The 27,500-nt window shown below is 37.5% G+C and overlaps 2 protein-coding genes across 7 annotated transcripts in view; one reads left to right on the forward strand and one right to left on the reverse strand.

The window, feature by feature from the left end:
* The window catches only part of pros (prospero), a 1,677,936-nt gene that overhangs the window by 780,389 nt on the left and 870,047 nt on the right, over positions 1 to 27,500 (forward strand). For all 6 annotated transcript variants that reach the window (XM_067089459.1, XM_067089458.1, XM_067089463.1 and 3 more), the window contains one exon: positions 15,486 to 15,528. The gene's annotated coding sequence lies outside the window, so the exon portion shown is untranslated. The remainder of the gene's footprint in view (positions 1 to 15,485; positions 15,529 to 27,500) is intronic.
* On the reverse strand, positions 5,943 to 7,281 carry LOC136830115 (rho GTPase-activating protein gacV-like). The gene is made up of 3 exons (XM_067089306.1): positions 7,226 to 7,281; positions 6,189 to 6,371; positions 5,943 to 6,060 (listed from the first exon to the last, which is right to left on the reverse strand). Exons 1-3 carry the CDS (start codon positions 7,279 to 7,281, stop codon positions 5,943 to 5,945), a joined length of 357 nt encoding a protein of 118 aa, XP_066945407.1.

Here is a 27,500-nt window from a genome sequence, read left to right on the forward strand (position 1 = left end):
AGATTCTACATATATACTGTATATATTTATAGTAATATAAAATTTATTACATTTTATAAAAGTCTAATTATAAGAAACACGTCTTACTAACCATGTCAAATGTCATATTTTTAATCTGCTTTAGCCTCCTCCCCCATTGTCTGGGCACAGGAAGCTCGCCTTTCTTTAATTAACAAACACACAAAAGGGCTGCAATATATGACCCGAAAAATACGTCGTTTCTCAGATTTCTGTTGTCGTGTAGTAAGGTTGAAAGAAGTATTTTATTTTTTTTTATTTTTTTTATTAAGTTTTTTTTTGTGGAATGAATTTATTCATACGTAGAGTCAGGGCTGATTATAGAGTCATATCTGACGATTGTTGCGATAGTGAGTCAGAACGATGAGTCACAAATGATGAGTAAACCTTTTTCTGAGTCACAAATTATGATGAGTAAGCCTTTTCTCTTAGTTTTTAAAATGTTTAATTAATTTATTTGTACAAAAAGTTTAAAGGGTGATTGTATAGTCATATCTGACGATTGTTACGATAGCCATCGTGACTTAGAGTCAGAACGGTGAGTCACAGAGGATGTTGAATAAGTCAGAATTGACCTCAGGAGAGTCAGTTGCCGGTATAGCCAGAGACTCACTGGCAGTAGAGCCCAGCTTGACTTCGGCTGAGTCAGTCGTTGGTTCTCAAACCTGACGATTGTAGAGTCAGAATTGAGAAGCTAATAGACTGAAAAGCCTGACAGACTGACGATGGCCGAGTCTCTCGGTGAGTCACAGCTGAGTCAGATGGCAGGACTCATATATATATAGATAGAAGTTGTTTAGTCCGGCAGAAGCTAATGATGAGTTTTGACCACTGGAGCAATTAACCTCCAGGGCTTCATAAGTCTACTTGTCTGAGGTCATCAAAGTGTAACATACATTCACGCTAACTCTCTCTCTCTCTCTCTCTCTCTCTCTCTCTCTCTCTCTCTCTCTCTCATCATAACACCCCCCTCCCTCTACCCCTCCCTCCTCTCCCTCCCTCCCTCCTCCTCCTCCTCCTCCCACCCACCGCAATTTATGAGCCATGTAGAGAGGGGGTTGATAGGGGTAGGTAGATGATTTTATGGCTCCGATACGTCGTCGAAGACCTTTTCGATGTGTTTGTTGTGTGGGGTTGTTGATATAGGTTAGTGAGGTTTGTTTGGGGTTGTTGATAGAGGTTAGTGAGGTTTGTTTGGGGTTGTTGATGGAGGTTAGTGAGGTTTGTTTGGGGTTGTTGATGGAGGTTAGTGAGGTTTGGTTGGGGTTGTTGATGGAGGTTAGTGGGGGTTTGTTTGGGGTTGTTGATGAAGTTTAGTCAGGTTTGATTGGGGTTGTTGCTGGAGGTTAGTGAGGTTTTTTTGGGGTTGTTGATGGAGGTTAGTGAGGTCAGTGTGGGGTTGTTGATGGAGGTTAGTGGAGGTTTGTTTAGGATTGTTGATAAAGGTTAGTGAGGTTTGTTTGGGGTTGTTGATGAAGGTTAGTGAGGTTTGATTGGAGTTATTGATGGAGGTTAGTGTGGTTTATTTGGGGTTGTAGATGGAGGTTAGTGAGGATTGTTTGGGATTATTGATGGAGGTTAGTCATGTTTGATTGCGGGTGTTGATAGAGGCTAGTGGGGTTTGTTTGGGGTTGTTGATGAAAGTTAGTGAGGTTTGACTGGGGCTGTTGACTGAGCTGAGTGACGTTGTCTTTTTTTAACAGCTTATGCAATAGTGGAGGTCACCGGGGTTAATGATTATAGCTGTTGAGGTTTAAACCCCATATAGATCTTGTAGCTGATCAAGAAAAATAATAATGTTAGTTCATGAATTGAGGTTTGTCTGCGGGGTTGGTAAGGGGTTAGATCTAGGAATTTTATTCGGTTTATCAAATGAGGTTAGGGCAACGATTGTAGGTAACTGAGGTTTAACCCCATATGTGGCTTGAAGCTTATCAGAAAACTAATTGAATAACTTTGTGACTTTACAGTCTTTGAGTTTAATAAAGTTTAGGATTAACTGTGATAATAAAAAAGTAAACCTCATTTGTATCATGAGGTTTATTCTTGAATCACCTTTGAGGTTAAGGTCAGGTCAATCAAGAGAGGAATACTCATGTGAAAGCTGTGTAAAAAAAATTAATGATTGTTAATAAAGGTAAGATAGTTATGACTATTGTTTTGTGTAGGTGCTGGTGGCAAGATTAAGTGTTTTATAGGCAAAATGTGACTATTGGTTTGTATAGGTGCTGTCAAGATTAAGTGTTTTATAGGAAAAATGTGACTATTTTTTTTTGTATAGTTGCTGGTAAGATTAAGTGTTTTATAGGCAAAAAGTGACTATTTTTTTTGTATAGGTGCTGGCAGATTAAGTGTTTTATGGCCAAAGGGTGGTGCGTTTTCCCAAGTGCTACGTACTTGACACTTTAGAGGGCCCCTCCCACCAGAAGTGCCACATAACACTTGGAAGACACCCCTATAACGTCTTATGACTATTGTTTTGTATAGGTGCTGGTGCCAAGATCAAGTGTTTATAGGTTAATGTGGTGTTTTCCCAAGTGCTACGTACTTAACGCTTTAAAGAAGCCCACTCCCCCTAAGTGCCACATAACACTTGCAACATCCTATAATATCAGGTGAGTCACTTACACTTGCCGGAGGCACTTATGCAAATTACAGTAATGAGGAAAGATTAAACATAACTTAATTTTATTTTGATTTTGAGGGATATTAGCTTTATTTTATTAACATACTTGGTCTGTGAAGATTTAATTGCTTCAGAATAGTCGTATTATTATTATTATTATTATTATTATTATTATTATTATTATTATTATTATTATTATTATTATTATTACTTCCATATTTTATTGGGTTAATGCCGAGGTCTACTATATATTATCTGGTAATCGGTGTGCTCTCAGCGGTACTGTCAAACTATTTTAAGATATAATAAGAAGAAGAAGAGTCTCTCTCTCTCTCTCTCTCTCTCTCTCTCTCTCTCTCTCTCTCTCTCTCTCTCATACAGACACACACACACACACACACTCATTGGATTTATGGAATATTTTGATGTGACGTATATATATCAACTTATATTTTTTAGAAAATTATTTTTGGGGTGTTGCTCAGTAGCCTGTTGACCCACTGGTTCAAGGCAAGTGTTTTCAGAATGAAACCCACGAAATTCGACTAACTGGCAGGTACACATTTCACTGTTTGGGTCATCAGGAGCACAGTGCGTTTCCGGGAATGGGCTTGGGGGCGTCCTCACCACTTCCCTCCCCACAGAATCGATCCCAGGGTATCTTTCTGATGAGGCGAGATTGATAATCACTAGCCCATTGGTATATATATATATATATATATATATATATATATATATATATATATATATATATATATATATATATATATTATATACACTGTATAATGTATATGTATATACATATATATGTATATATATCATATTTATGTTTATTTATTTTAAAAGCTTTGTACACATACACGCAAGATTTCACGATGCCAACATTAGAGTCATTAAAATAGGCAGAAAGAGAAATTGACATAGACCCACGACAGACAGACAGACAGACAGACATTCAGACAGTCGGAAAAGGCGCTCACAGCAGAGGCACCACCTAACGCCCCCTAAAAAAAGGGGGGCGGGGTAAATAATATCCGGTAAAAGTCCTCACGACCTTTTTTCTTCCATTTTTCATGGACTCTTAAGCCGGCTCATGACTGATGTATGTATGTTAACCGGACGCAAGAGAACTCCCCTTCCCCTACCCCTTGCCCTTCCCCCCTCCTCAACCCCCAACCCACCATGGTTTTGTGGGAGGGGGGAGACGGGAGAGGAGGGACCGCACGATTACTAAATGACCGTCCAGGCAAGAAACCTGGAACCGTAGAATTGGAAAATCGTCTTTTTTCCAGGACCAGAGCGCCGTTCAAACCGATCACTGTCACCCTTGGCGGAAAATGCCCTCTGCTGCTGCTCTCTCTCTCTCTCTCTCTCTCTCTCTCTCTCTCTCTCTCTCTCGTATCATTTCGAGGGGGGAAAAAAGAAGGCTGGAAGGAAAAAGGAATTCCGGAATTCATTGTCTGTGCCCTGGTCGGTCATGGGGTAGGGTGATGGGATGGGTACCCTGACTTGATGGTGGTGGTACTCAATTTTAAGCTACTGATGAGGTTGCCATTTTAGTTGGAAAATATTGTGGGTTATATATGAATCCTCTCTAGAAGAGGGATGCTGGGAAGCGATTGTGCGCGCGCATGGGCTTCCGCGCGTGCGCGCAGTTTTCGAATTATATTGTTCAGATCAAGATTGGCCTTGATGCAGATGTTCGTTTAGATTGAAATATGATTTTGTGTAAGTAAAGCTATCTAAAATAATTTATGAATATGTATTTGTGCTATATGCCAAGGCTTTCAGGATATGCCAACACCGCTCGTGTGTTTTTTTTTCGGGGGGGGAAGGGAAGGGGGGCAGGTTTTTTCTCCCCTTCCGGAACCTAAAAACTTCCTGGGCGAAGCGCAGAGGCCCCCCGCGATTCATTTTAATTTTTTTATTAAAATGTTGCTGATAAAGCCTGGGTCTGAGCAGATTTATCGAGAGCTCATTGCCCGGGTCTCCTTATTTGACACCTGAGACTAATTAAGGTGATTTGCTATATTTTGGTCAGAGTGCTTCATCACGATTTCGTGCTTGCCATTATTGCTTGTGCAAGCTCGGGTTTATTCCCAAGAGGAAAAAGACTTGGATTCTTTTCAACTCGCGTCGCCCGGTTGCGGTTTTTGGATTATTGTTGTTTTGCTTTCGTGAACAGAGTTGTTGGAATGTAAGTTAAAGTGTATTCACTTTTCACTAGGTGACCGTTGTTGTTGCGCCGCCAGGTTGATTAAACCCATCAGTCATTTATCACCAATTCTTTGGCAGTATCTCAGTCTTCTGTAGTTCCCTACTTATTCCTTCTTTTGTTCCTTCCTCGCTACTGTTGGCCTAATATTTGCAGCTCGAAATTGGAACCAGAATATATATATATATATATATATATATATATATATATATATATATATGTGTGTGTGTGTGTGTATGTATGCTTGTGTGTATATATATATATATGTGTGTATATTTATATATATATATATATGTATATATATCGTGATTGTTTGCTTATTTATAATTATGAGGCATGTAGACACGTCGCCATGAATAAAAGCTTTCACCATACATTATAATTTTTCCATTCATGGAGAAGTTTTTTTCTCTGACAAAAATATTCTCGTTTCATATTGTATGCTATTAAGGATGCGAGAAGAAAAAATGTTTAAAAAATGATGGACCCACCAAAAAAAAATCGTAATATAAAAAGATGCATAAATTTAGGATGATAGATAGATAGAACCCTGATGTAAAAATAAAGATAGACAAACTATCTTAAATTGCAACGCAAGAAAATTTAAAAAAAGATAAAACAATCTGAACCCCACAGCAAAACTAATATTCAAGACAACAGCAAAAAATAAAGATAAAAAACTATGAAGTCAGAGAGAGAGAGAGAGAGAGAGATGGGAGGTGCGTGTGTTTAGAAAACAGCAAGAAACTCCGTTCATTGCCCATATAAAGGGTATCGGACTATAACCCGGAGATGAAAGCCTTATGTGTTGACACCGAGGGCTATAAACCTGGCCCGTGTCAGGGCGACCCTGTTTGACACAACTACACAAAACACCTCATTGCGACGCCAATAAATCTCCTACGGCTGTTATCACTCTAACTCCTTCATTCGCCGCTAGCCCCAACCCCCTCCTCCGTTCCAGACTCTCACCACCGACCTCTGTTCCCTACCTTCTTCTTCTTCTTCCTATTTCCCTTCCTGCTTTCATGGTAGGGAGAGAGATAGGGAGATGTACAGAGCATGGAATACCCCCATTCCAGTTCACACTTCCCATTCTTGTTTTTCCTTTTCCTCGTCTTCTTCCTCTTCCTCTTCTCCTTCTTCTTCTTTCTTCTTCTTCTTCTTCTTCTTCTTCTCATTTCCCTCCCTGCTCCCATGGCTGGAAGAGAGATGGGGAAATGTACAGTGCATGGAATATCCCCATTCCAGCCCACACCCCCCACTCCAATCACCCCCTATTTGTTAATCAGCTCAGTGGTCTGGTAAAACTAAGGTATACTTACTTACTTCTTCTTCTTCTTCTTCTTCTTCTTCTTATCATTTTCCTTCCTGCTTCCATGATTGGAAGAGAGATGGGGAGATGTACAATGCATGGAATACACCCATTCCAGCCCACGCCTCCCACTCCAATCACCCCCATTCTTCATCTTCTTATTCTTCTTCTTCTTCTTCTTCTTCTTATTTCCCTTCCTGCTTCCATGGTAGGAAGTTAGATGTGCAGTGCATGGAATACCTCCATTCCAGCCCACGCCTCCCACTCCTATCACCCCCCCTCCACCTCCACTTCTTCTTATACTATTTCTGCTTCCCACTTATTCCTCCACCTCCCTTTACTCTTCCCCTCTTCCTTTACTCTTCCCCCTTTCGTGGTTGGAGGAGAGATGGGGAGATGTACAGTGCACAGGAGAGAAGAGAGGATGGTTAAGCATGGAATCGGGTGGATAAGAATGAGAATTCTTTCATTGTTGAGGAAATCAGAGAGAGAGAGAGAGAGAGAGAGAGAGAGAGAGAGAGAGAGAGAGAGAGAACTTTTCATTATCCAAGACGGTTCCCCATTACTGTAAAATTGATTAATATAATAATAACAATAATAATAATAATTATAACAATTTTCTAACCTTGTAATAACATTTATTTCCTACATAGGAATAATATATACCCAATTAATAATAATAATAATAACAATAATAATAATGATATTACAGCCTCGTTACAGGGTCTCCTTGTTTCAGTAATAATAATAATAATAATAATAATAATAATAATAATAATAATAATAATTTTCACTCCATCGCCTGCCTGGGCCAAAAGGCGCCTTCGACCTTCCCGACGAAGGCGGAGTAGGAGTAGGAGGGGGAGGCCCCGAAGTGGCCCCCATCGAAATAATGAAGACAGGCGCTCTCTCTCGCTCGCCCGCCTCTCTCTAATGACATGAGGCCCTTGTTTAGTGTCCCATCAATTTGGTGGCCCTGGCGTTGATTATGGCCCGGACACTGTCCACATGGCTCCCGTCTTAAGAGAGGTAATTTCCCGCACACACATACCTCCTACCCACCCCAAATTCCTCCTCCACCTCCTCCTCCTCCTCCTCCTCCTCCATGACCCAAATTTTTCCATCAACAAAATGTCTCGTCTTGTTTTTTCCTTCCAGAGTTGGTTGTTCGTTGAAGGGTATCTAGATGGTATCTAGAGAAATCTAGAAGGATCTAGATGGAACCTAGGGGGCAACGCTCCCTACCCTCCAAAATTTCCACCCAAATTTTTCCCATCAACGAAATATTTCGCGTCTTTCTTTTTCCCTTTCCAGAGTGGGTTGTTCGTTGAATGGTATCTAGTGGTATCTAGAGAAATCTAGAAGGATCTAGATGGAACCTAGGGGGCAACGCCCCCTACCCTCCAAATTTTTCCATCAACAAAATATCTCGTATCTTTTTTTTCCTTCAAAATGATTGTTCGTTGTAGGGTATCTAGAGGGATCTAGCGGAATCTAGATGGAACCTAGGGGGCAACGCCCCCCACCCTCCAATTTTTTCCATCAACGAAATCTCTCGTCTCGTTCTTTTTCCCTCCGCAGAGTGGGTTGCTCGTTGAAGGATATCTAGACGGTATCTAGAAGGATCTAGACGTAACCTAGATGGCAACGACCCCACCCTCCAGTTTTTCCATCAGCAAAAGTGTAAAAAAATGCATCGCCTTGGGTTGCAGGTTGTTTGTATAGGTGGAATGGGGTATTCATAGGAGGTCGGTAGACAGGGGGATGGATAGTCATGTATTTTAGTAGGTGGGGATGGGGGGGGGCCGCTTGTGTTGAGGGATTTGCATAGGTGGATTTGAGATGTGATGATGGATTTACATAGAAGAAGGAGATGTGATGATTGAAGACATTATACGTATACATAGAGTTATGCATGTATACTCTTGTGTAGATATATATGTATATATATTTAAATATATGTATATGTATATATATATATATATATATATATATATATATATATAGTGTGTGTGTGTATAAGAGTGGGGAGATTTTATCGAATGGGGATGGAGTGGGCTTACATATATATATTGTATATGGTGGAATAAAGGGTTGTATGTATAGGGTGTATTGGGTGGGATAAAAAGGGTGTCGACATACCTAGCTGGCACTGAGTATAGTAAGGAGTAGGAGGAGGTGGTCACTGGGTGTTGAGGTAGGGGGGGAAGGGGTGTTGGAGGGCCTGTTACTGGGGGCTTGGGGTTCTCAGTTACTTTGTGGTCGTTCATCTTCGTTATCGTTATTTCATTTATTTATTTTATTTCTTTTTTTATTCGGTTACTCTTGCTCTCTTTTTTTTTTTATAGTATCTGCTCTTCATACATTGATTTAACTTTGCTTTTTTTTAGGGAAATATGTTAAATTTTTTACCTTCAAGTTGTATTTGTTTTTGCCTTATTGTTATTTTCATTAGCTGTCAAATATTGGACGTGTGTATCCATCGACGAGAGGTGTTCGTGTGTGTATGTGTATGTGTGTGTACGCGCATGCGTGTTGTTTGTGGTTTAAAACATTCCTATCCGAATTTCGCTGTTCATAAAATTATATTTGCGCAAGACATTATCTCCATTTTTTTCAGAAAATCGTCAAATTATTTGACGGATTTTACCTCCAGAAGATCTGCTCTGGCATCCCCCGAATCACTGTCCTTTTTGCCTTATTTGACAAAACCGAAAAAGTGCCCGATCAGTCATCCCCGTTCGAGACAGGTAAAAATAAATATATTACTTACGCTTGTTATCTCTCGCTCGTCCATTTCACACCTCGGTTTCCGATTCCGGCGTATTTGAGGCTTAATGCCAGCTGATCTAGCGCGGGGATTTATTCCTGAAGATTTGTCGTCTCTGCCATTTCAAAAAAAAATAAAAAATAAAAGAGAGAGAGAGAAAGATAAATCCTCCATAGTTAAATCCGGCTGCGGTTGCCTCATACACTAGACGGCCGGTTAAAATCAGTAAGAGGATTCGGCCGGTTAATCCGGATTCACCGTCGACAATGGATCTTTTGAGATTGCCATTCCGGATTTGCGGATCTTTTTTTTTTTTTTTTTCTTATCGAATGCAGCCGTTTGACTTATCCGTTTCTGAGATGGACAATGGCGGTTTGGGTAACTGATGTGATGATGTGTCTCGTTCGGACAAACAAGAGTTTTTGGCTGTTGAAACCGAAGCCGAAGTCGATGCTTGTCAGTTGTATCCACAGATCGCATTCGGATGAAGTCAGGGAGCGTTGAATGGGGCATACCCATGCACTGCTTTTTTGTGTGACTGCCGAGGGCGTTACTCATAGAAACACTCGCGGTTCCATGGGCATTTTTAAGCGAAAATTAAATGCGTTTTATTTCATACCTTGCACCTTAGTAGCTTTACTGACACCTTAGCGGTTTTTCCTATTCTTATGCTACTAACGTTATTTTTGTACAGATAAGTTCTCTCCCTTTCCCAGGAAATTCCTGAGATGTTTGCTAGTATTGCACCAGCCCCGGTTATTTGCCATGCCACTAGGGTTAGGTTAGGTTGGGTTAGGTTAGATTAGATTCGAACCTCTGGATTAATTTGGGTGTAGGAAACATAATGAGATTATTTTCAAGAAAATTCTATGGTTAGTTTTGAAGACATATAGCGTCCCGCTTTTTTCAGGGAAAGGTCTCGGTACTCGCTTATTTCTCGGGAAGATGTTCCCCGGACCTTATTAAAATAATTTGTAGTAAAGTTTTTCTTCTAAGTTGACATAAGTATACACTTCCTTTAAAGTGTTAAACAGTTACTAGTGTGACTATCACCACTTGTCAACGTTTTCTCGAACAGTCTGGCGTGAATTAGGACCAGTGATGGCAAAACAAGTGGAACTTTTTTCTTTTTACTGGATTTTTTTTTTTTGCTGGAACTTTTTTCTTTTTGCACCCACCAATACGGATATTATTAGTGGAATTTTTTGTACAGTCCGGCAATGTGGATGTTGTCAATGCAACTTTATTTTGTAATCTAGCAATGTTGGAGAGCTGTCAATCAGCTCAGTGGTCTGGTTAAACTAACAAAGGATTTTTTCGTTTTGTACAGACCGGTAATATAGATATTATCGTTGGTAAAACCAAGAAAACCTTATTTCCTTGTATCCCGGCAGTATGTACATTCTGTAACAGAAAACTATTGTGCCGGCTTTGTCTGCTTTGTCTATCAGTCCGCGCTCTATTTTGTCCACACTTTTTACTGTCCGCCCTCAGATCTTAAAAACTACCCAGGCTAGAGGGCTGCAAAATGGCATGTTGATCATCCACCCTCCAGTCATCAAACATCCCAAATTGCAGCCCTCTAGCCTCAATAGTTTTTATTTTATTTAAGGTTAACATAAACCATAATCATTCTTCTGGCAACGATATAGGATAGGCCACCACCGGGCCTTGGTTAAAGTTTCATGGGCTGCGGCTCATACAGCATTATACCGAGACACTGAAAGATACATCTATTTTCGGTGGCCTTGATTATACGCTTTGGCGGCTGTACAGAAAACTCGATTGCCCCTAAGAAACTTAGGCGCATTTTTTACTTTTCTATAGTTTTACACAGTACTGTAGATATGATCACAAGTAAAATCAATGGAACGTTTTTATATCACCAGCCGTCTTTTTTCAAAAGCCCCTGAAACAGATATTAACTCTGGCAACACTAAGAAACCTCTAATGAACCCTTTGTAGGCTCGGGCTTGATGGAAATGGAGGAAATGAACAGAGAGGAAAATGCAAGTCTTGAATGAAGCAGTGGTACCGCTTCTTGAGAAAATGGAGACTATAGACTCCTGGGGACAGCGATTCTGGCTAGTTTGGACTTGATACCTGGTCATGATCAGCCATTTCTTGGTCATGTTTACAGTGATGAAGTGTCGTCGATAATAGATTACCTGATTGTAGCTTGTGCAAACTTATTATTATTATTATTAAAACTTGATATTTTAGTTTATGGACGCCAAGTGAAATTTTTCGTCGTAGATATTATTTATTTTGAAGATTTTTGATAAGTCTCTCTCTCTCTCTCTCTCTCTCTCTCTCTCTCTCTCTCTCTCTCTCTCTCTATTATAAAAGAATTTCATTGTACATTGGCTTTATATTTCCAAAAACTGATTTCGTGTAGCCAGGCTTACGCTATGGTCGAAAATGTAGAAGCAATTTTTATATATATTCTTTTTTTTATTTTTTATTTCGATGACCTTTTATCACCCTATTTTTCGTAACCGCCGTCAGACCATTTTATCTCGGAGCCACGATGGAGCCCCAAGAGCTTTTATTCCCTCCTCGGAGCAAGGGAGGAGGGGGAGTGTTAGGGTTACGGAGGGACCCACCCACCCACCCACCTCCCTCGGAGGAATATATAGCTAAGGGCCTCTCCAGCGTCTGTCCTTTTGCCTGCGACAGACGCCCCTGGAGTGGAGGCAGAGACCCAATAAAGAGAGTAAGGAGTCTTGTTGTCTTCGTAATAATGTTAGGGACCTCACCAGGAGCCGCCGAGGACACGCTTACTCGATTTGACTAGACCAACACTCTTCTGTTAGCCCCCCCCCTCCCCTTCTCCCCTTCCTCCTCCCCTTTCCTTCCCCTTCCTCCTCCCCCTTTCCCTCCCCTCCCTTCAACTCCGCCATCTCCCTCTTTTCCCCCTCCCATCCCATTTCCTCCTCTCCTCCCCTCCACTCCGCCGTCTCCCCCTTTCCCCCCCCTTTCCCCCCCCTCCCCTCCACTCAGCCATCTCCTCCCCTTCCCTATAAGTGACCTCTCTCCTTCTTTCTCATCTCCTTGTTCCCCTTAACTTTTCCATTCCCCCTTCCCCTCCTCGCCTTCTCCTTGTTTTTCTCATTCATTTCCTCTCTCTCTCTCTCTCTCTCTCTCTCTCTCTCTCTCTCTCTCTCTCTCTCTCTCCCCTTCCCTTATCTTCCCCTTCCTCTTCTTCCGTACGCCTCCTCCTTTTTTCCTCCTTCCCCTTCCACCCTTCTTGTGCTTTTCCCCGTTCTGTTCCCCCCTCCCTTGCACCCTCCCCCTTATTCTTCCCTTGCACCCCTCCCCTTATCTTCCACCTTCCTTCCCGCAACTTACACCCCTACCCTTATCTTCCCCTTCACCTATGTCATTGGAAGACCCTTCCTCCCCTCCTCCCCTCCCCTCCCCTTCCCCATAAACTCCAGAGCTTCTTCCCTCACCTCTTCTCTCCCCTTTGCCACCCTTTCCCTTCCCATCTACCCCTCCTCTTTCTGTCACCCTCCCATCTCCCCTCCCTGGAAGACCCTTCATCCCCTCCCCAAACTCCAGCTCTTCTTCCCCCTCACCTCCTCTCTCCCGTCGCCACCCTCGTTCCCTTTCCCATCTCCCCCTCCTCTTTCTGTCGCCATCACCCCTTCTCCTCTCCCCCCCCCCCCTCTTCGACAGAACCCGTCTTGGCGGACCGCTCATAAAAGATGATGAATAGGGACGCCCTTCGCATGTTTTTATTGCACCCGAGTGAACCACCTGCTGTATTAAGCTGCTTTTTTATTTTTTTTTTTCTCGGGACAAGGTGATTCTTACTGTGTAGTTTTTTTTTTCGTTGATGCTGTTTAGTTCTGTTGTACTGTATAGAGTGTTTTTATTATTATTTTTTTTTATCTCGGGACTAGGTGATTCTTATTGTGTTTAGTTTTTTTTATGCTGTTTAGTTCTGCTGTATTAAGTTGTTTTTTTTTCTCTCGGGACAAGGTGATTCTTACTGTATTTAGTTTTTTTATGCTTTTTAGTTCTGTTGTATGAAGTCTTTTTTTTTTTTTCTCAGGACAAGGTGATTCTTATTATATTTAGTTTTTTGTTGATGCTATTTAGTTGTTTTTTTTTGTGCTGTTCAGTTGCATTTTATTTTTTTAAATGAGAAAATGTGATCGAAAAATACGTGATTCGTATTGTGTTTAGGCTTTTTGTTTATGACGTTTAGTTGTATTTCGTGTTTTTTTTTTTTTTTTTTTTGAATGAGAAAACGTGATTCTTACCACATTTAGGCTTAGATTTTTTGTTGATGATGTTTAGTTTTATTTAGGGATTTTTTTTTTTGTTAGAATGAGAAAATGTGATCGAGAAAACGATTTTTATTATAATGAGTTTTTTTTTTTTATTTTTACTTGTGTATCATGTTTTTTTTTTTTTTTGTTAGAATGAGAAAATGTGATCGAGAAAACGTGATTCTTACTGTATTCAGGTTTTTCGTTGATGCTGTTTAGTTTTTTCTGAGCACCATTTAATGTTGATTGGAAAGTGGAAGTCAAACTAATAAATACTTCTTGTTAAGATTTATTCAGTATAATTTTATTTCATTTGCAATGTCTTGTTAAGTCAGTATGGTACTGTAATGTTATCTGTATACATTATTTCATCAAGCAATATTTAATACATCGCTGTATTTAATGCATTGGTTGTATTGTATTCTATTCATCTGAGACTTAATTGTATTCCTCTTATGTATGTGTGTGTGTGTATGATTTTTGGTAAATTGTTATACCTTATAATTATTTAACCCCTTTGGGGGAGAAGTGTCGTCAGTGCACCTTATACGATGCACTGTAGGCACTACTTAAGGTTCTTTGCAGCGTGCCTTTGGCCCCTAGCTACAACCCCTTTCGTTCCTTTTACTGTATCTCCTTCCATGTTCTCTTTCTCCCATCTTACTTTCCTCAACCCTCTCCTGACAATTGATTTATAGTGCAACTGAGAAATTTTCCTCTTGTTACACCTTTCAAACCTTCACTGTCAATTTCCGTTGGAGCTCTGAATGACCTCATAGGTCCTAGCGCTTGGAATTTGGCCTATGTTCTATATTCAGTTCAGTTCATTTATAATTATTTATAAGTAAATAATTAAGATAATCAACATCCTTTTTTACGGATTATTTGCAGGTTATGAAATGAATCATTTTGGGGGGAAAAGTTATGTTAGGTTAATCCCACTTAATCCAGTTCTGTCGTCCGCAAAGGAAGATGCTAGGATTAGGATACGTGTTTAAATCCTGTATTTCTAATATAGTGCTTGGGAATGTGGTATGTATACTGTATATATATATATATATATATATATATATATATATATATATATATATATATATATATATATATATATATATATATATATATATATATATATATATATATATATATATATATATATATATATATATATATATATATATATATATATATATATATATATATATATATATATATATATATATATATATATATAAAATATATATATATATATATATATATATATATATATATATATATATATATATATATATATATATATACATATACATATACGTAAATATATACATATAACAAAGGTACATATAAATGGTCTGGTTTTTTATTACTTATTTATTTCAAGGCGTCAAAATCGTATAAAAGAGCAAGTAATCTAGGTCACTGTAAGAAATTGAAAAGTCTTCAGAGCTTAGCTCTAAGTTGGCAAATGATTATATCTACGAGACAATGATATATTCGAAGGAGAGAGAGAGAGAGAGAGAGAGAGAGAGAGAGAGAGAGAGAGAGAGAGAGAGAGAGAGAGAGAGATTGCGCAGATGCATCGCCACAAACTCTTGAAACACTTTGGGGTCAAAGACCCCCATTGTATCAGCATCTGCAACGGGATGCTTATGCTGATGTTGCTCGTCTTTGCCAGCATTATCATCATCATCTAGTCCTAGAGAGAGAGAGAGAGAGAGAGAGAGAGAGAGAGAGAGAGAGAGAGAGATCAGTTACCTCTGCATTGTAACCCGCATCGTCTTCGTAGCAGCTTCTCTCTGGGACTTCATTAAAAGTACCCGTATGTATCGAAGGAGGAGGAGGAGGGTGGGAGGTGGAAGGGGGAGGAGGTAGGGAGGGGAATGGGAGGGGTTGGATGCCTTGCAAATGATCCAAGGTGCAACTCGAGGAATATATATAACATTACGGTACTGTTGACCTCCAGGAGAGAGAGAGAGAGAGAGAGAGAGAGAGAGGCTCAAACTAACGGGAGGGGTGTAACAATAACTATATATATGAAATTTTCATTTATTTTTTCCTTATGACTTTTTTTGTAGCTTTATTTTTTTATTGAATATCTCTCTCTCTCTCTCTCTCTCTCTCTCTCTCTCTCTCTCTCTCTCTCTCTCTCTCTCTCTCTCTCATTTTCCCCATGCATTTTTAAGCTAGAGCTTTTGTTTTTGTGTTTAATTACTTTTCTTTCTGTAAATGTGTATCATTAAATCTATTTTATTTTTTTCCAGGCGGCTGGTGGTGAAGATTAGGTGTTGCCCCCTGGCGTTGAAGGTAAGAAGAGAACTTATTGCTTTTCTATATATATATGTGTGTGTGTGTGTGTGTGTGTGTGCGCGCGCGCACGTGTGTGCATAGTTCCGGTGGTAACTTTAAAGATAATTGGGCCACTTCTATGGCCGATAATTTTCAATATATTTATTTTTATATTATGTTGTGAAACTTGGGTCGGTAAACATTTCTTTGATTTATGCCTTTTTGCTTTATATTTTGGGTGTATTTTCATTCTTCGGAATCCAAATTGCGACTAAAAACTCGAGGCGACGAATTGATAGTTTTTGAAGTAAGAGCCCGTGTTGGAAACAACGGCGCACTCGTAACGTTCTAAAGTCTAATAACAAGTCTCGCGTATAATGTGACCTGTTTTTGATCATTGTGGTTAATGATGAACAATGATATTCACAGATGAAATGATTACCTGTCAGAAATCTTCTTTAATTTCAGAACTTCTCAATAAATTCAAAATTTTAGCATAAAAATTCTAATAACTGAAATAATTTAAGTTTTGAAACTTCAGATAAAGGAATCACCAAAAATTAAATAAATCACAAGCATTGCACGTTCAAAAGCACTGTATGCTGTCATACCATCTAAAAGAAATGAGATCATTTTATAATAAATGTAGAATGTCTGAAAATTATGAAATCTTGAAAACACCAAGGGATGTAGCTGGTACAGTTATTGCCATTGTAATTATAATTATAATTTAATAACATCAGTCATGTCTATTTATTTGGCCTTATGTTCTCTCTCTCTCTCTCTCTCTCTTTCTCTCTCTCTCTCTCTCTCTCTCATGTATTTTCAAGCATGTGAAACAATTCCTTGATGTTCATAACTCATTTGTGATTATACTACACACTTTCATAAATGTTAGCAATCTCTCTCTCTCTCTCTCTCTCTCTCTCTCTCTCTCTCTCTCTCTCTCTCTCTTGTATTTCCAAGCATCAGAATCAGTTCTTATGTGAATATATTACTTATGCTTGCACAGTGTCTGCTGCTTGAAACAATTCTTACTCTCTAAATCTCAATTCTATATGATTATATTACTCTCTCTCTCTCTCTCTCTCTCTCTCTCTCTCTCTCTCTCTCTCTCCGTTGACCCCATTAGACGCGACAACCAGACCCGTATTATACCTGGGAAGACGAAGGAATTAATGTAGGATGAGAAAGTGTAAGAGGAAGTGTAATGCCTGGATGCGGGCAAGTGGCCCAGCTCATTGTATGCAACTGATGCCAGTAGGTGACGGTGGTAGATGCAGCTGGAAATACTCGTAGATGAGAGTGGATGGAGGTAGATGTAGATTGATGTTGATGCAAGGGAGGACAGCAGATGTCGATCTACAGGAGAAAAGAATCGGAACTGACGAAAAGAAGAAATTTATTCTTAAAAAGAAAAAATTGAGTAAATTGAAAAGAAATAATTGAGTTGATTGAAAAAATTGGATAATTTGGATAGAATAATCAATTGAAAAAATTAAATAAATTGAAAAGAAAAAATTAAGTAAATTGGAATAACAACCTGAATAAATTGAAAAGAAAATCTCTATAAACTGAAAAGAAAAACTCAATAAACTGAGAAGAAAAAAATTTAAATGAAAAGAAAAAAAGAGAATAAATTGAAAGGAAGAAAATTAATACATCGAAATAAAAAATAGAAAAAGTGAACAAATAAAGTTAATACAAAAAATTTAATAAGAAAAAGATTTTATGAATTGACAAGAAAAAACTGAATAAATAAAAAAAACTGAATATATTGAAAAGAAAAAATTTAATAAATTGAAGAGAAAAAATTTAAATTATATAAATGAAAAAATTGAATAAATCGAAAAGAGAAATTTTAGTAAATTGAAAAGAAAAACTTAATAAATTGAAAAGAAAAAATTGAATGCATTGAAAAAACTGAATAAATTTACCAGAAAAAACTGAATAAATTTACCAGAAAAAACTGAATAAATTTAACAGAAAAAATAGAATAAATTTCAAAGAAAGAAATGGACAAATCGAAAAGAAAAAACGAATAAATTGAAAAGAAAAAAGTAGAAATTTAAAATTAAAAATAATGAATTGAAAAGAAAAAATGAATAAATCGACAAGAAATAATCGAATAAATTGGAAAAAATTGAATAAATTGAAAATAGAAATTTATTAAACTGAATGAAATGAAAAGATTTAATAAATCGAAGAGAAAAACTTAATAAATCGAAAATAAAAAAAATTGAATAAACCAAAAGAAAAAACTGAATATATCGACAAGAAAAAATTGAATAAATCGGCAAGAAAAACTTGAACAAATTGAAAAGAAAAAAATGAAAATATCGAAAAGAAAAAAGTTAATAAATCGAGAAGAAAAAACAGAATAAATCGAAAATAAAAAACTGAATAAATTGAAAAGAAAAAACTGTATAAATTGAAAAGACAAAACTGAATAAATCGAAAAGAAAAGATCTGAATAAACCAAAAAGAAAAACTCGAATTAACTGAAAAGAAAAAACTGAATATATCGACAAGAAAAAATTGAATAAATCGGCAAGAAAAAATTGAACAAGTTGAAAAGAAAAAACTGAATGACTCGAAAAGAAAAGATTTGAATAAACCGAAAAGAAAAACTTGAACTAACTGAAAAGAAAAAGCTTAAAAAATTGAAAATAAACAAATTAATAAATAAAAGAAAATCGAATAAACCGATTACTATCAACACTCGTCGTCGTTTGTCCCTCCCAAGTCGTCGGACCCTTGTGAATTTCGGCAGGACCCTTGCTATATAACTACCACCACCGCCGCCGCCGCCGCCGCCGCCGCTGCTGTCGTCTTTGTCGTTTTGTGCGAAAGCAAAGCAATATTATTTTGAGGCCCGTGAGATGATTTCTATGGCTCGCAGTTCCTTTGTCACAGCGAGGCAAAGATATCGGAATTTGATAAATGGCTTCACCATTCATTCGGACAACTCCCTCGCCTAAATCCCTCTGAAGTTTCCAATGTCGTTCCTGTAATTCTTCGTCGCTGCGAGAGAGAGAGAGAGAGAGAGAGAGAGAGAGAGAGAGAGAGAGAGAGAGAGAGAGGGTGGGGGAAGGGGTGGGGGGTAGGGAGGATGGAGGAGGAGGAGGATTGGATGAGGATTGTTGGGGGGGAGGGGAGAAATAGATGGAATAAGTTGCTGTGGTGAGAGTTTGTTTGTGTGTATGTGTGTGTGTGAGAGAGAGAGAGAGAGAGAGAGAGAGAAACGGCGTATTTTTGTGTGTGTGAGTAGGTGTGTGTCAAAGAGAGAAAGAGAGAGAGAGAGAGAGAGAGAGCGAAAAAAAATGTATATTTATATGTATGCATATGTCCCTGTGTGAGAGAAAGAAACAGTGTATTTTTGCATGTGTGTGTAGTGTTTGTGTGTATGCGTATGAGAGAGAGAGAGAGAGAGAGAGAGAGAGAGAGAGAGAGAAAAGAATGAATGAATGACAGCGGAAATAAGTGTGACAACTGGAATCCGATAGAAGGACATTTTCCTTCAGTCGCGTATAGATGCCAATATTACGTCTGTCGTCAAACTCGTCGGATAAAACGTTACGACTTGATAGTTCCTCTGCGTATTCAATGACGCAGAATTGAATTGCAACGTCGGAGTTCTTCTTCCAATTCGGGACCCTCGTAAATGATTTGACCGATTTCTGCCAAATTTACAAGGCCTGCTTCGTGGCGTGTAAATGGCTTCAGATGATGTTCTGTGTTTTACTGGTTGGAAGGAAAGTTCCACATTTCACCCTCCCCCCCCTCCCCCCTCCCTCTCCCACCCCTCCCCTAACCCCCACAAACTTCCCTCCCTCCCCTTCCCCCCCCCTCCCCCTCCCCTCCCCTCTCCTCTCCCTCTCCCTCTCCTCTCCCTCTCCCTCTCCCTCTCCTCCCCTTCACCCCTGCACACTTACCAGCACTAATAGCTTACCATTACTTCTAGTTATTCCATTTTAATGACAAAACCTAAAAAATAGTCATTTTCCTTCTCATCCTCAAAGCTTGACTATGACAAGATTAAAAAGAAAGATAGGAGAAGGGACGATATAGTACAGAAGAAATTAGTTAGGTGTATGGAAAAGGAAACACAGAGGAAAGTAAGAAAATTGGAGCAGATACGAGCTTTGTTCAGCATGTAGAAAATGCCAAGAGGTATATGGCAATTTGGAGGGGGCGTGGCCTATTTCCTTACATGAGTTGAAACCTCTCACCTCTCTTCTGTGCTATTTGGCAAAGAGAAAACTCATTTGGGACATCTAAACGGTTAATTTTACAAACTCTCTCTCTCTCTCTCTCTCTCTCTCTCTCTCTCTCTCTCTCTCTCTCTCTCTCTCTCTCTAATTGTAAGATATTCAAAAGATTATTGGTAGTGTCCTGCTCTTGACTGCAAGCAAAGTTAATTAAACTAATGTATACATACGAATCTATAGGATTCTCTCTCTCTCTCTCTCTCTCTCTCTGTTCATGATTCCTGATTATTGTTTATTACTCAGATGCATCCCAGACCATCCAAGACTGGAAGATGCAAAATATATGCGTTAGCAACTCTCTGGTAGACATCAAAGGTTATTACCAACCTTCCTTGTAAGGTCTGTAAGGTCTGCATCTAAGAACGAGTGCTTGTAAATGCATTACAACACAGATTAGCTGGAAACGCATCCATTACAGTATACTGTCATGCATTCACCGTCATGATTTCGCAGTCTCCTTTTAATCACAACACGTAAACGAGCACAGGACGCTGTGCGCGCGCCCACGCGCCCTCCCGCCCGCCCACATACCCGCCCGCACGCCCGCCCGCTCGCACGCAGGCATAATGTGAGTTAAACCTGTGCATTTTTCTTTTTTCCACGCGGGAGCGGCTGCATTCTTCATCGGCTGTGAGTTCATTAAATGGCTTATGCATTAATGCACGATTCGCGAATGCAAAATGACTTCAGGGCCGGAAGGGAAAAAGTGGAGTTTAAAGGAGTAAGCTGAAGCCATGCAGTAATTTCAGGAAAGGGTGGGTGGGGGTGGTTGCCTGGGGAGGGGGAAGGGGGCGGAGGGGGAGTGCATGCGAGTCTTTGCTTGGGTCCTTGGGAGGTTAAGGGTGGGTTGTTTTGGGGAGGGGGAAGGGGGAACAGGGAGGAGGGGGGGCGTGCATGCGAGTCTTTGCTTGGGTCCTTGGGAGGTGAGGGGAGGGTTGTCAGGGTAGGGGCTGGTTCAGGGGGCGTGGGAGGTCTGAAAAAGAGGGCGGGGTAAGAATTAGAAGAAAAGAAAAGGATGAAGGGGTGTGGCTCTCCGATCACGCACCTCGGAAGAGAGAGAGAGAGAGAGAGAGAATGAGAGAGAGAGAGAGAGAGAGAGAGAGAGAGAGGTGGATAAACAGATAAACACAAACAGAGAGAGATGAAAGACGGGTAGACGAACAAACAGACATAGGATGATTCACAAACGAAAACTGAGTTCAGTTGTATCGTCAAATTAAGTATCAAAAATGAGATTTGTGGCCGGTAATTAGAGACGAGGAGAGAGAGAGAGAGAGAGAGAGAGAGAGAGTGATCAAAACGAAGACTATATCAAATCAAGAAACTTAGAAATAGGAATCTGTAATGTTTTTGAAGATACTGATTGTTTTACAGTGACTTAATTACTGGCTTATATGGTGTTTTAAAGTGACCTTAATATCGTTTTGTAATAACTTTAATTATTGGCCTGTTTTGTGTTTCACAGTGACCTAAATATTAAACTCTATCCTAAGTAGCGTTATTTGGGCGTGTGTGTGTTTGTGTGTTTGTGTGTTTGTATGAGTGTGGGGTTGGGGGCGGGGGGAAGAGGCCAGTTTTCTGGAAGGGGCAAGAAAAATAATACATTGTTCTGAGAGAGAGAGAGAGAGAGAGAGAGAGAGAGAGAGAGAGAGAGAGAGAGAGAGAGAGAGAGAGAGAGAGTGAGAGAGAGAGAGAGATACATGCTACTTATATGAGAGAGAGAGGGCGGGGGAGAAGTATACATACTTATCATACGAGAGAGAGAGAGAGAGAGAGAGAGAGAGAGAGAGAGAGAGAGAGAGAGAGAGAGAGAGAGAGAGAGAAAGGGGGAATATACATACTTATTATATGAGAGAGAGAGAGAGAGAGAGTGAGTGAAAAATATATGTACTTATTAAATGAGAGAGAGAGAGAGAGAGAGAGAGAGAGAGAGAAGGCAAACTTCCATAGGCATGTATGTTCTAGACAGAGATAAGAAAAATATACATACTTATGAGAGAGAGAGAGAGAGAGAGAGATGAGAGAATGAAGGAAACAGAAGGAGGAAAGGAGGAGAAGAAGAAAGCCCAAAAAGGCAAGAACGCACACTAATTGATATTGCCTCGACATTATCTTCACTTCTATAAACAATCGGTCCTCTGCCGCGCCCCCGGTAAACAACTTCCACCTCTCGGGCCTCTGTAATTAAGGGCGACATTGTCGCGGTTTCAGGTAACGCTGTGTTTTTGCACTTACTTTAAGCTAGAAGAATTTTCTTTCTTGCTTTTTTTTTTTGTTGTTCTTCGTTTTTGCTTTGTTTTTGCGGACTTTTTTGTGTTTCGTAAGATCAACTTGAGGTTTATATATAGTATATATATATATATATATATATATATATATATATATATATATATATATATATATATATATATATATATATATATATTTATTATCCTATATCATCCTATGTCATCTTAATTAATTCAACTAACTTTTCTGAAGAACTTAGGAAAATTAACGATTTGGATCGAGGTTTTTTATTTTCTATTTTATTTTATTTTATTTTATTTTTTTTTTTTCGTTCCAGCGAGACTATTTGCCAAATCAGGTATACATAATTTTCATGTATGCCTTTTCTTACGCTGCTGTTCCGAGCTTTTTTCCCCAAGTGTAAGCGTGTGTTTTCGTGGAAAGTTAATTTTAATTGTTTTAATTTTCCTTTCTAATATTGTTTTTTTTTTATTTTTTTTCCATATGTGGGTATTTCCAAGTATAACTCTAGATTTTTTTTTTTTTTGTTCTATGCTATTGTCAAGCTTTGTCATGCGTTTTATTTTCAAGTTTTTTCTCATGTTGGTAATTCTAAGCTCTTTTATTTATATTGTTAGTTATTTCTAAGCTTCTTTTGTATATTTTTATTTTTAAGCCTTTTGCTTATATTGTTACTTTCAAGCTGTTCTGTATATTGTTATTTTCAAGCTTTTTTTGTATATTATCAAAGCTTTTTGGTGTATTTTTATTTTCAGTCTTTTGTATATATTATTTTGAAGCTTTTTGTATATAGTTGTTGTAAGCTTTTTTGTATATTTTTATTTTAAGCTTTTTGCATATTGTTACTTTCAAGCGTTTCTAGTTTTTTTTCTTTAATAATTAGCTACTGGATGTTTTTCTTTTCGTCTATATTACGGTTTTTCTGTATGTGGTTTTTTCTACACATGGTAATTCCAGGTTTTTTCTGTTTTGTCATGTTTTTTTTTTTGTCATATTTAATCGCCTTTTTCCGTGCATAATTGTTTTCAAGGCGCTCTTCCTATATGATTTTTTTTTTTTTTTTGTTTTTCTTATTTTCAAGTTTTTTCATAATTAGCATTTTTAAACATTTTTCTGTATGGATACATGAAGGTTTTTCTCATAAACATTTTTTCAGGTTTTTTTTTATCATATTTTGTTATATCTCAAGTTTGTTTTTATTTTACAGATTATGGTAATTTTTTTCCAGAGGATTTTCTTTATCCATGGTGATTCTTAATGGTTTTTTCCTGCATGAAGTTTTTTCAAACTTTCCAAATGGGCATTTTCAAGTATTTATTCGTATGTGATAAGTTTCAAGAGATTTCGTCCATGTATTTATATTATGTGGCATTTTTTTTTTTTTGTCCATGTTATTTTTCCTAGCTCTTGTTTTTTTTCAGTTTTTTCATTAATACTTTCAAGCCTTTTTCATTCGAACAGGGTTATTATTCAGTATTATTCATTCGTTCACTGGGATATTCAATTTGTTTTCATTAATACTTTTAAACCCTTTTTCATTCGAACAGCGTTATTATTCAGCATTATTCATTCATTCACTGAAATAATAAATTTTTTTCATTAATACTTTGAAACCTTTTTCATTCGGACAGGGTTATTATTTAGCATTATTCATTCGTTCACTTGAATAATCAATTTTTTCATTAATACTTTTAAACCTTTTTCATTCGAACAGGGCTATTATTTAGCATTATTCATTCGTTCACTGGAATATTCAAATTTTTTTCAAGCATGTACGTTTTCACGTTTTTCGTCGTTTTCAAAGTTTTGTTTTTTTCGTAGCTACGAATCTTTCGTGTTCGTAGTATGACGAATCCACGGGGTTTAGTTTGAAAATATGAAATGGTCATTTAAAATCACTGGACGGAATTATGTAAAAGTTATTTTACAGGATCTTGATAAAAGCAGCTTTCATTTAGCGTAACTCGCCTCTCTCTTCATCAATAATTCTTCATCCTAATTAATAATAATAATAATAATAATAATAATAATAATAATAATAATAATAATAAAGCCTAATAATAATAAGTGTATTTTCATTGATATTTTTAAACCCATAATAATGATGATAACATGATCCACAGTTTATGCCCCTCAAAAAAATATTTATTTTGTAATATCCATAATAATGATAATTTTTCTATGGCTTGCTTAACATGAACCACCGTGTATGCCCCTCAAAAAAATATTTATTTTTAATAATAATAATAATAATAATAATAATAATAATAATAATAATAATAATAATAATAATAATATTCTTAAGCCAATGGCCTGCATAACACACTCCACAGTGTATGCTGCTCAAAAAATAAAAATAGTATTTTTTTAACAATATCCATGACAAAAGCCGAAAACGCTCCTGGCACAGTGGATTATATTTCCTGCAGTTAATTCCATTATGGCCTTCTTCCTCTGCGCGTGCCATTCTTACGCTTCCGTAATATGGTGCCGTCATTAGACCCGGAGTCTTAATGAATTTTTGTTTACATTAAAACTAGTGGGGTTGCATGCCCGCTGCCATTAATACTAATTTCATAAAATACTGGACTTTAATGAGCTGGTGTTCACGCATGTCGTGCTTGAGAGAGAACACGCGCCCGCGCGCGCGCGCGCGTACACAAGTGTACATGAACACTTGGATGTTTAGGCAGTGTTTGTAAGTATATATTGGCATACGTAAATACGGCCATCATTCAACGTGGATAAACGCACATATATGAACTTAGCACTTATGAATGACTTTTCGGAAATTGGCAAGTATATTCACGTACAAACAAACGGTTGGAAGTATGTACGTATGAAGACGTTAATACATATCCTAGTTAAATACATACATGCACAAACGTAACACTCACCAATATCCTTAAGAGCAAACATACATGTAAATGTGTTCGTAAACACACGTATGTGAACACACTCACTTAAAATACATTCGTCACATGCAAAAATAATTCACATAGACACAAACATGCACACAAACGTCACGCTGGTGAACACACAAACGCTACAGCATATACACACTCATAAACAACTTTGTAAGCACACAAGCAAAGGTACATACAATAAGGGGCTTGGTTTCCCCTTCTTAGGCGAATGTGTTCCTGGAAAGATTTGTTTTAAATGATGTCAAAATCTTCTGATAATATACTAACTATAATAGGTGAAATGTTTTAAAACAATGTTTTATTCTTTACGTATTTTATTTTTTGGGGTGGGGAGAACCCGGATTGGAGAGGGGGGTTTGAAGTACCAATGGGGGAACCGAGATGGCCACTAAAGAAAATATGAAAATAGAAGATAAAACCAAAGATAGAAGAGATAAGAGAAAATATTAGGAAGGAAGCGAGAGAGAAGAAAGTTGGGTTACAGAGGAATTCAAGGTGAGGTTTTTGTGGCCCTCCAAACTTATTAATTAATGGAATATTACCAACTGGCGTCACAGTTACAAAAAGGCTAAGATGAAGAAGTACATAGTTACTTAAATACTGCATAGATATGAATTATCATTTATTATTTTCAACTGAATATATTTAGCTACGCTTCTTACTTATTGTTCTAAGTACAAGAATTTGAGTGTAACATTTTGACATGAGGAAATTTCTTAGCAAGAATTTTATTTAGAAAAAAAAATTAATTTCTAAACAAAAAGTGAATTTCATACCAAAAAGTAAATATCTTGGTGGTTAGTAAATTTCTTGCAATAATGAAATTTTCTTGGCGGTTAGTAAATTTCTTGCAATAATGAAATTTTCTTGACATTAACTGAATATCTTGTAATAAGTAAATTTCTTGCCAGTTAGTAAATATCTTGCAATAATTAAATTTCTTGACAATAATGGAATGTGTTGCAATAAGTAAATATCTTGTAATAATTAAGTTTCTAGACAATAATGGAATGTCTTGCAATAAGTAAATTTCTTGACAATAAGTAAATTTCTTGCAATAAGTAAATGTCTTGCTAGTTAGTAAATGTTTTGCAATAATTGAATTTCTTGACAATAATTATATGTCTTGCAATAAATAAATTTCTTGTTAGTAAGTAAATGTCTTGGCTTATTATAAGTCAATACCCTAGCAATAATTAATTTCGCGGAATAAGTTAATTTCTTAACAAGAAATAAATTGCTGGGAAAAAGTAAATTCCCAAGTTAGAGTAAAACTCCCAACAGAAAAGTAAGACATCCATAACAAGCAAAAAAAAAAAAAAGTGAATTTCTCAGCAAAAAGTAAAACCTAAAAAAATAAATAAAAAAAATAGAAAAATGAATAAATTGTCAAGCAAAAGTAATACCTCTATAACAAAAAAAGTAAATGTCTCAGCATAAACTAAAACATCAAGATAAATAAACAAAAAATAAATAAACTAACTGTCCAATAAAAAAAATAGATCTCTTAGCAAGTAGAAAATTTCTTAGCGGGCATTGCTTTGACGTTCGCTAAGCGGGTGACTGAGTTTAGTCAGTAATGAGAGCAATGAATCGAGACCGGTCTTTACCATACCCCTACCCCCTCCCCCTCAACTCCAGAAACCCCACCCCTCCCCAACAATTCTCGAACCCACCCCCAACCACCTACCTCTTCCCACCTCCTCCCTCCTCCCACCTCTTCCCCACCCTCTTCATCCTCCTCCCAGACCACCTATCCGTTCTACTCTCTAATCTGCCAAACACTTATGGTACGCGTACTTTTAAATTTGCTTTTGGTTAGTCAATCGTTTAGTCTTTTATTATTGTTTTTTTTTTTTTTTTTTATCGAGTTGGTCTGTTAGGCTTTTATTTACCATTATTAATCTGCTGGTTCGTAGCTCAGCTGCTTGAATTTTCTTGGGAGGCGAATATTTTGTTTGCTGTGTATATTGCAGTTAACGTATATTTGTTTTGGTGATTTTGTTTATTAATGCATTCATGTCTCAAGAATGTGGGTAATGTAAGAGAGTGTCGGACCAAGGTACTTTCATGATGCAGGCTTACATAGGGGCCAGTGTTGAGGGAAGGTGGCCCCCGGGCTAAATAACGGCAAGTCAAAACATAGTTTATTAATAGACTCTCGGTTTTATTTACGGAAATAATATATAGATGCACATTATATCGTAGTGTGGTGATATTTATATTAGATTATATATATATATATATATATATATATATATATATATATATATATATATATATATATATATATATAATGTATGTGTATACATATGTATGAAATGTTGCCGTACATTAGCATTACTTTTTATTGCCCTACTAAATGGCAAGTTATCGGTATCCAGTTTAAATTAAGTCTTCTAATTCTTATCTAATTCTTGCCTTTCTTAATATTTTTTATAATAAAGAAATCGACAGAGTTCTGCTGTTGTATTTAGATTGAATTTTCAGTTTCGTGAATAATGAAACCCTTGAATTTGTTTAAATATGCATTGATTATATA

The sequence above is a fragment of the Macrobrachium rosenbergii genome, chromosome 46 (assembly GCF_040412425.1).
Source record: "Macrobrachium rosenbergii isolate ZJJX-2024 chromosome 46, ASM4041242v1, whole genome shotgun sequence".
NCBI classification, from domain to species: domain Eukaryota; kingdom Metazoa; phylum Arthropoda; class Malacostraca; order Decapoda; family Palaemonidae; genus Macrobrachium; species Macrobrachium rosenbergii.

Coding starts and splice junctions, on each gene's coding strand:
- LOC136830115 (XM_067089306.1), bottom strand. CDS start 7,281: ATGGAGGAGGAGGAGGAGGAGGAGGAGGTGGAGGAGGAATTTGGGGTG. Junction 6,372..7,225: donor GAATTTGGGGTGGGTAGGAG/GTATGTGTGTGC, acceptor CCATGGAAGCAG/GAAGGGAAATAAGAAGAAGA. Junction 6,061..6,188: donor AAGAAGAAGAAGAAGAAGAA/GTAAGTAAGTAT, acceptor TCTCTCTTCCAG/CCATGGGAGCAGGGAGGGAA.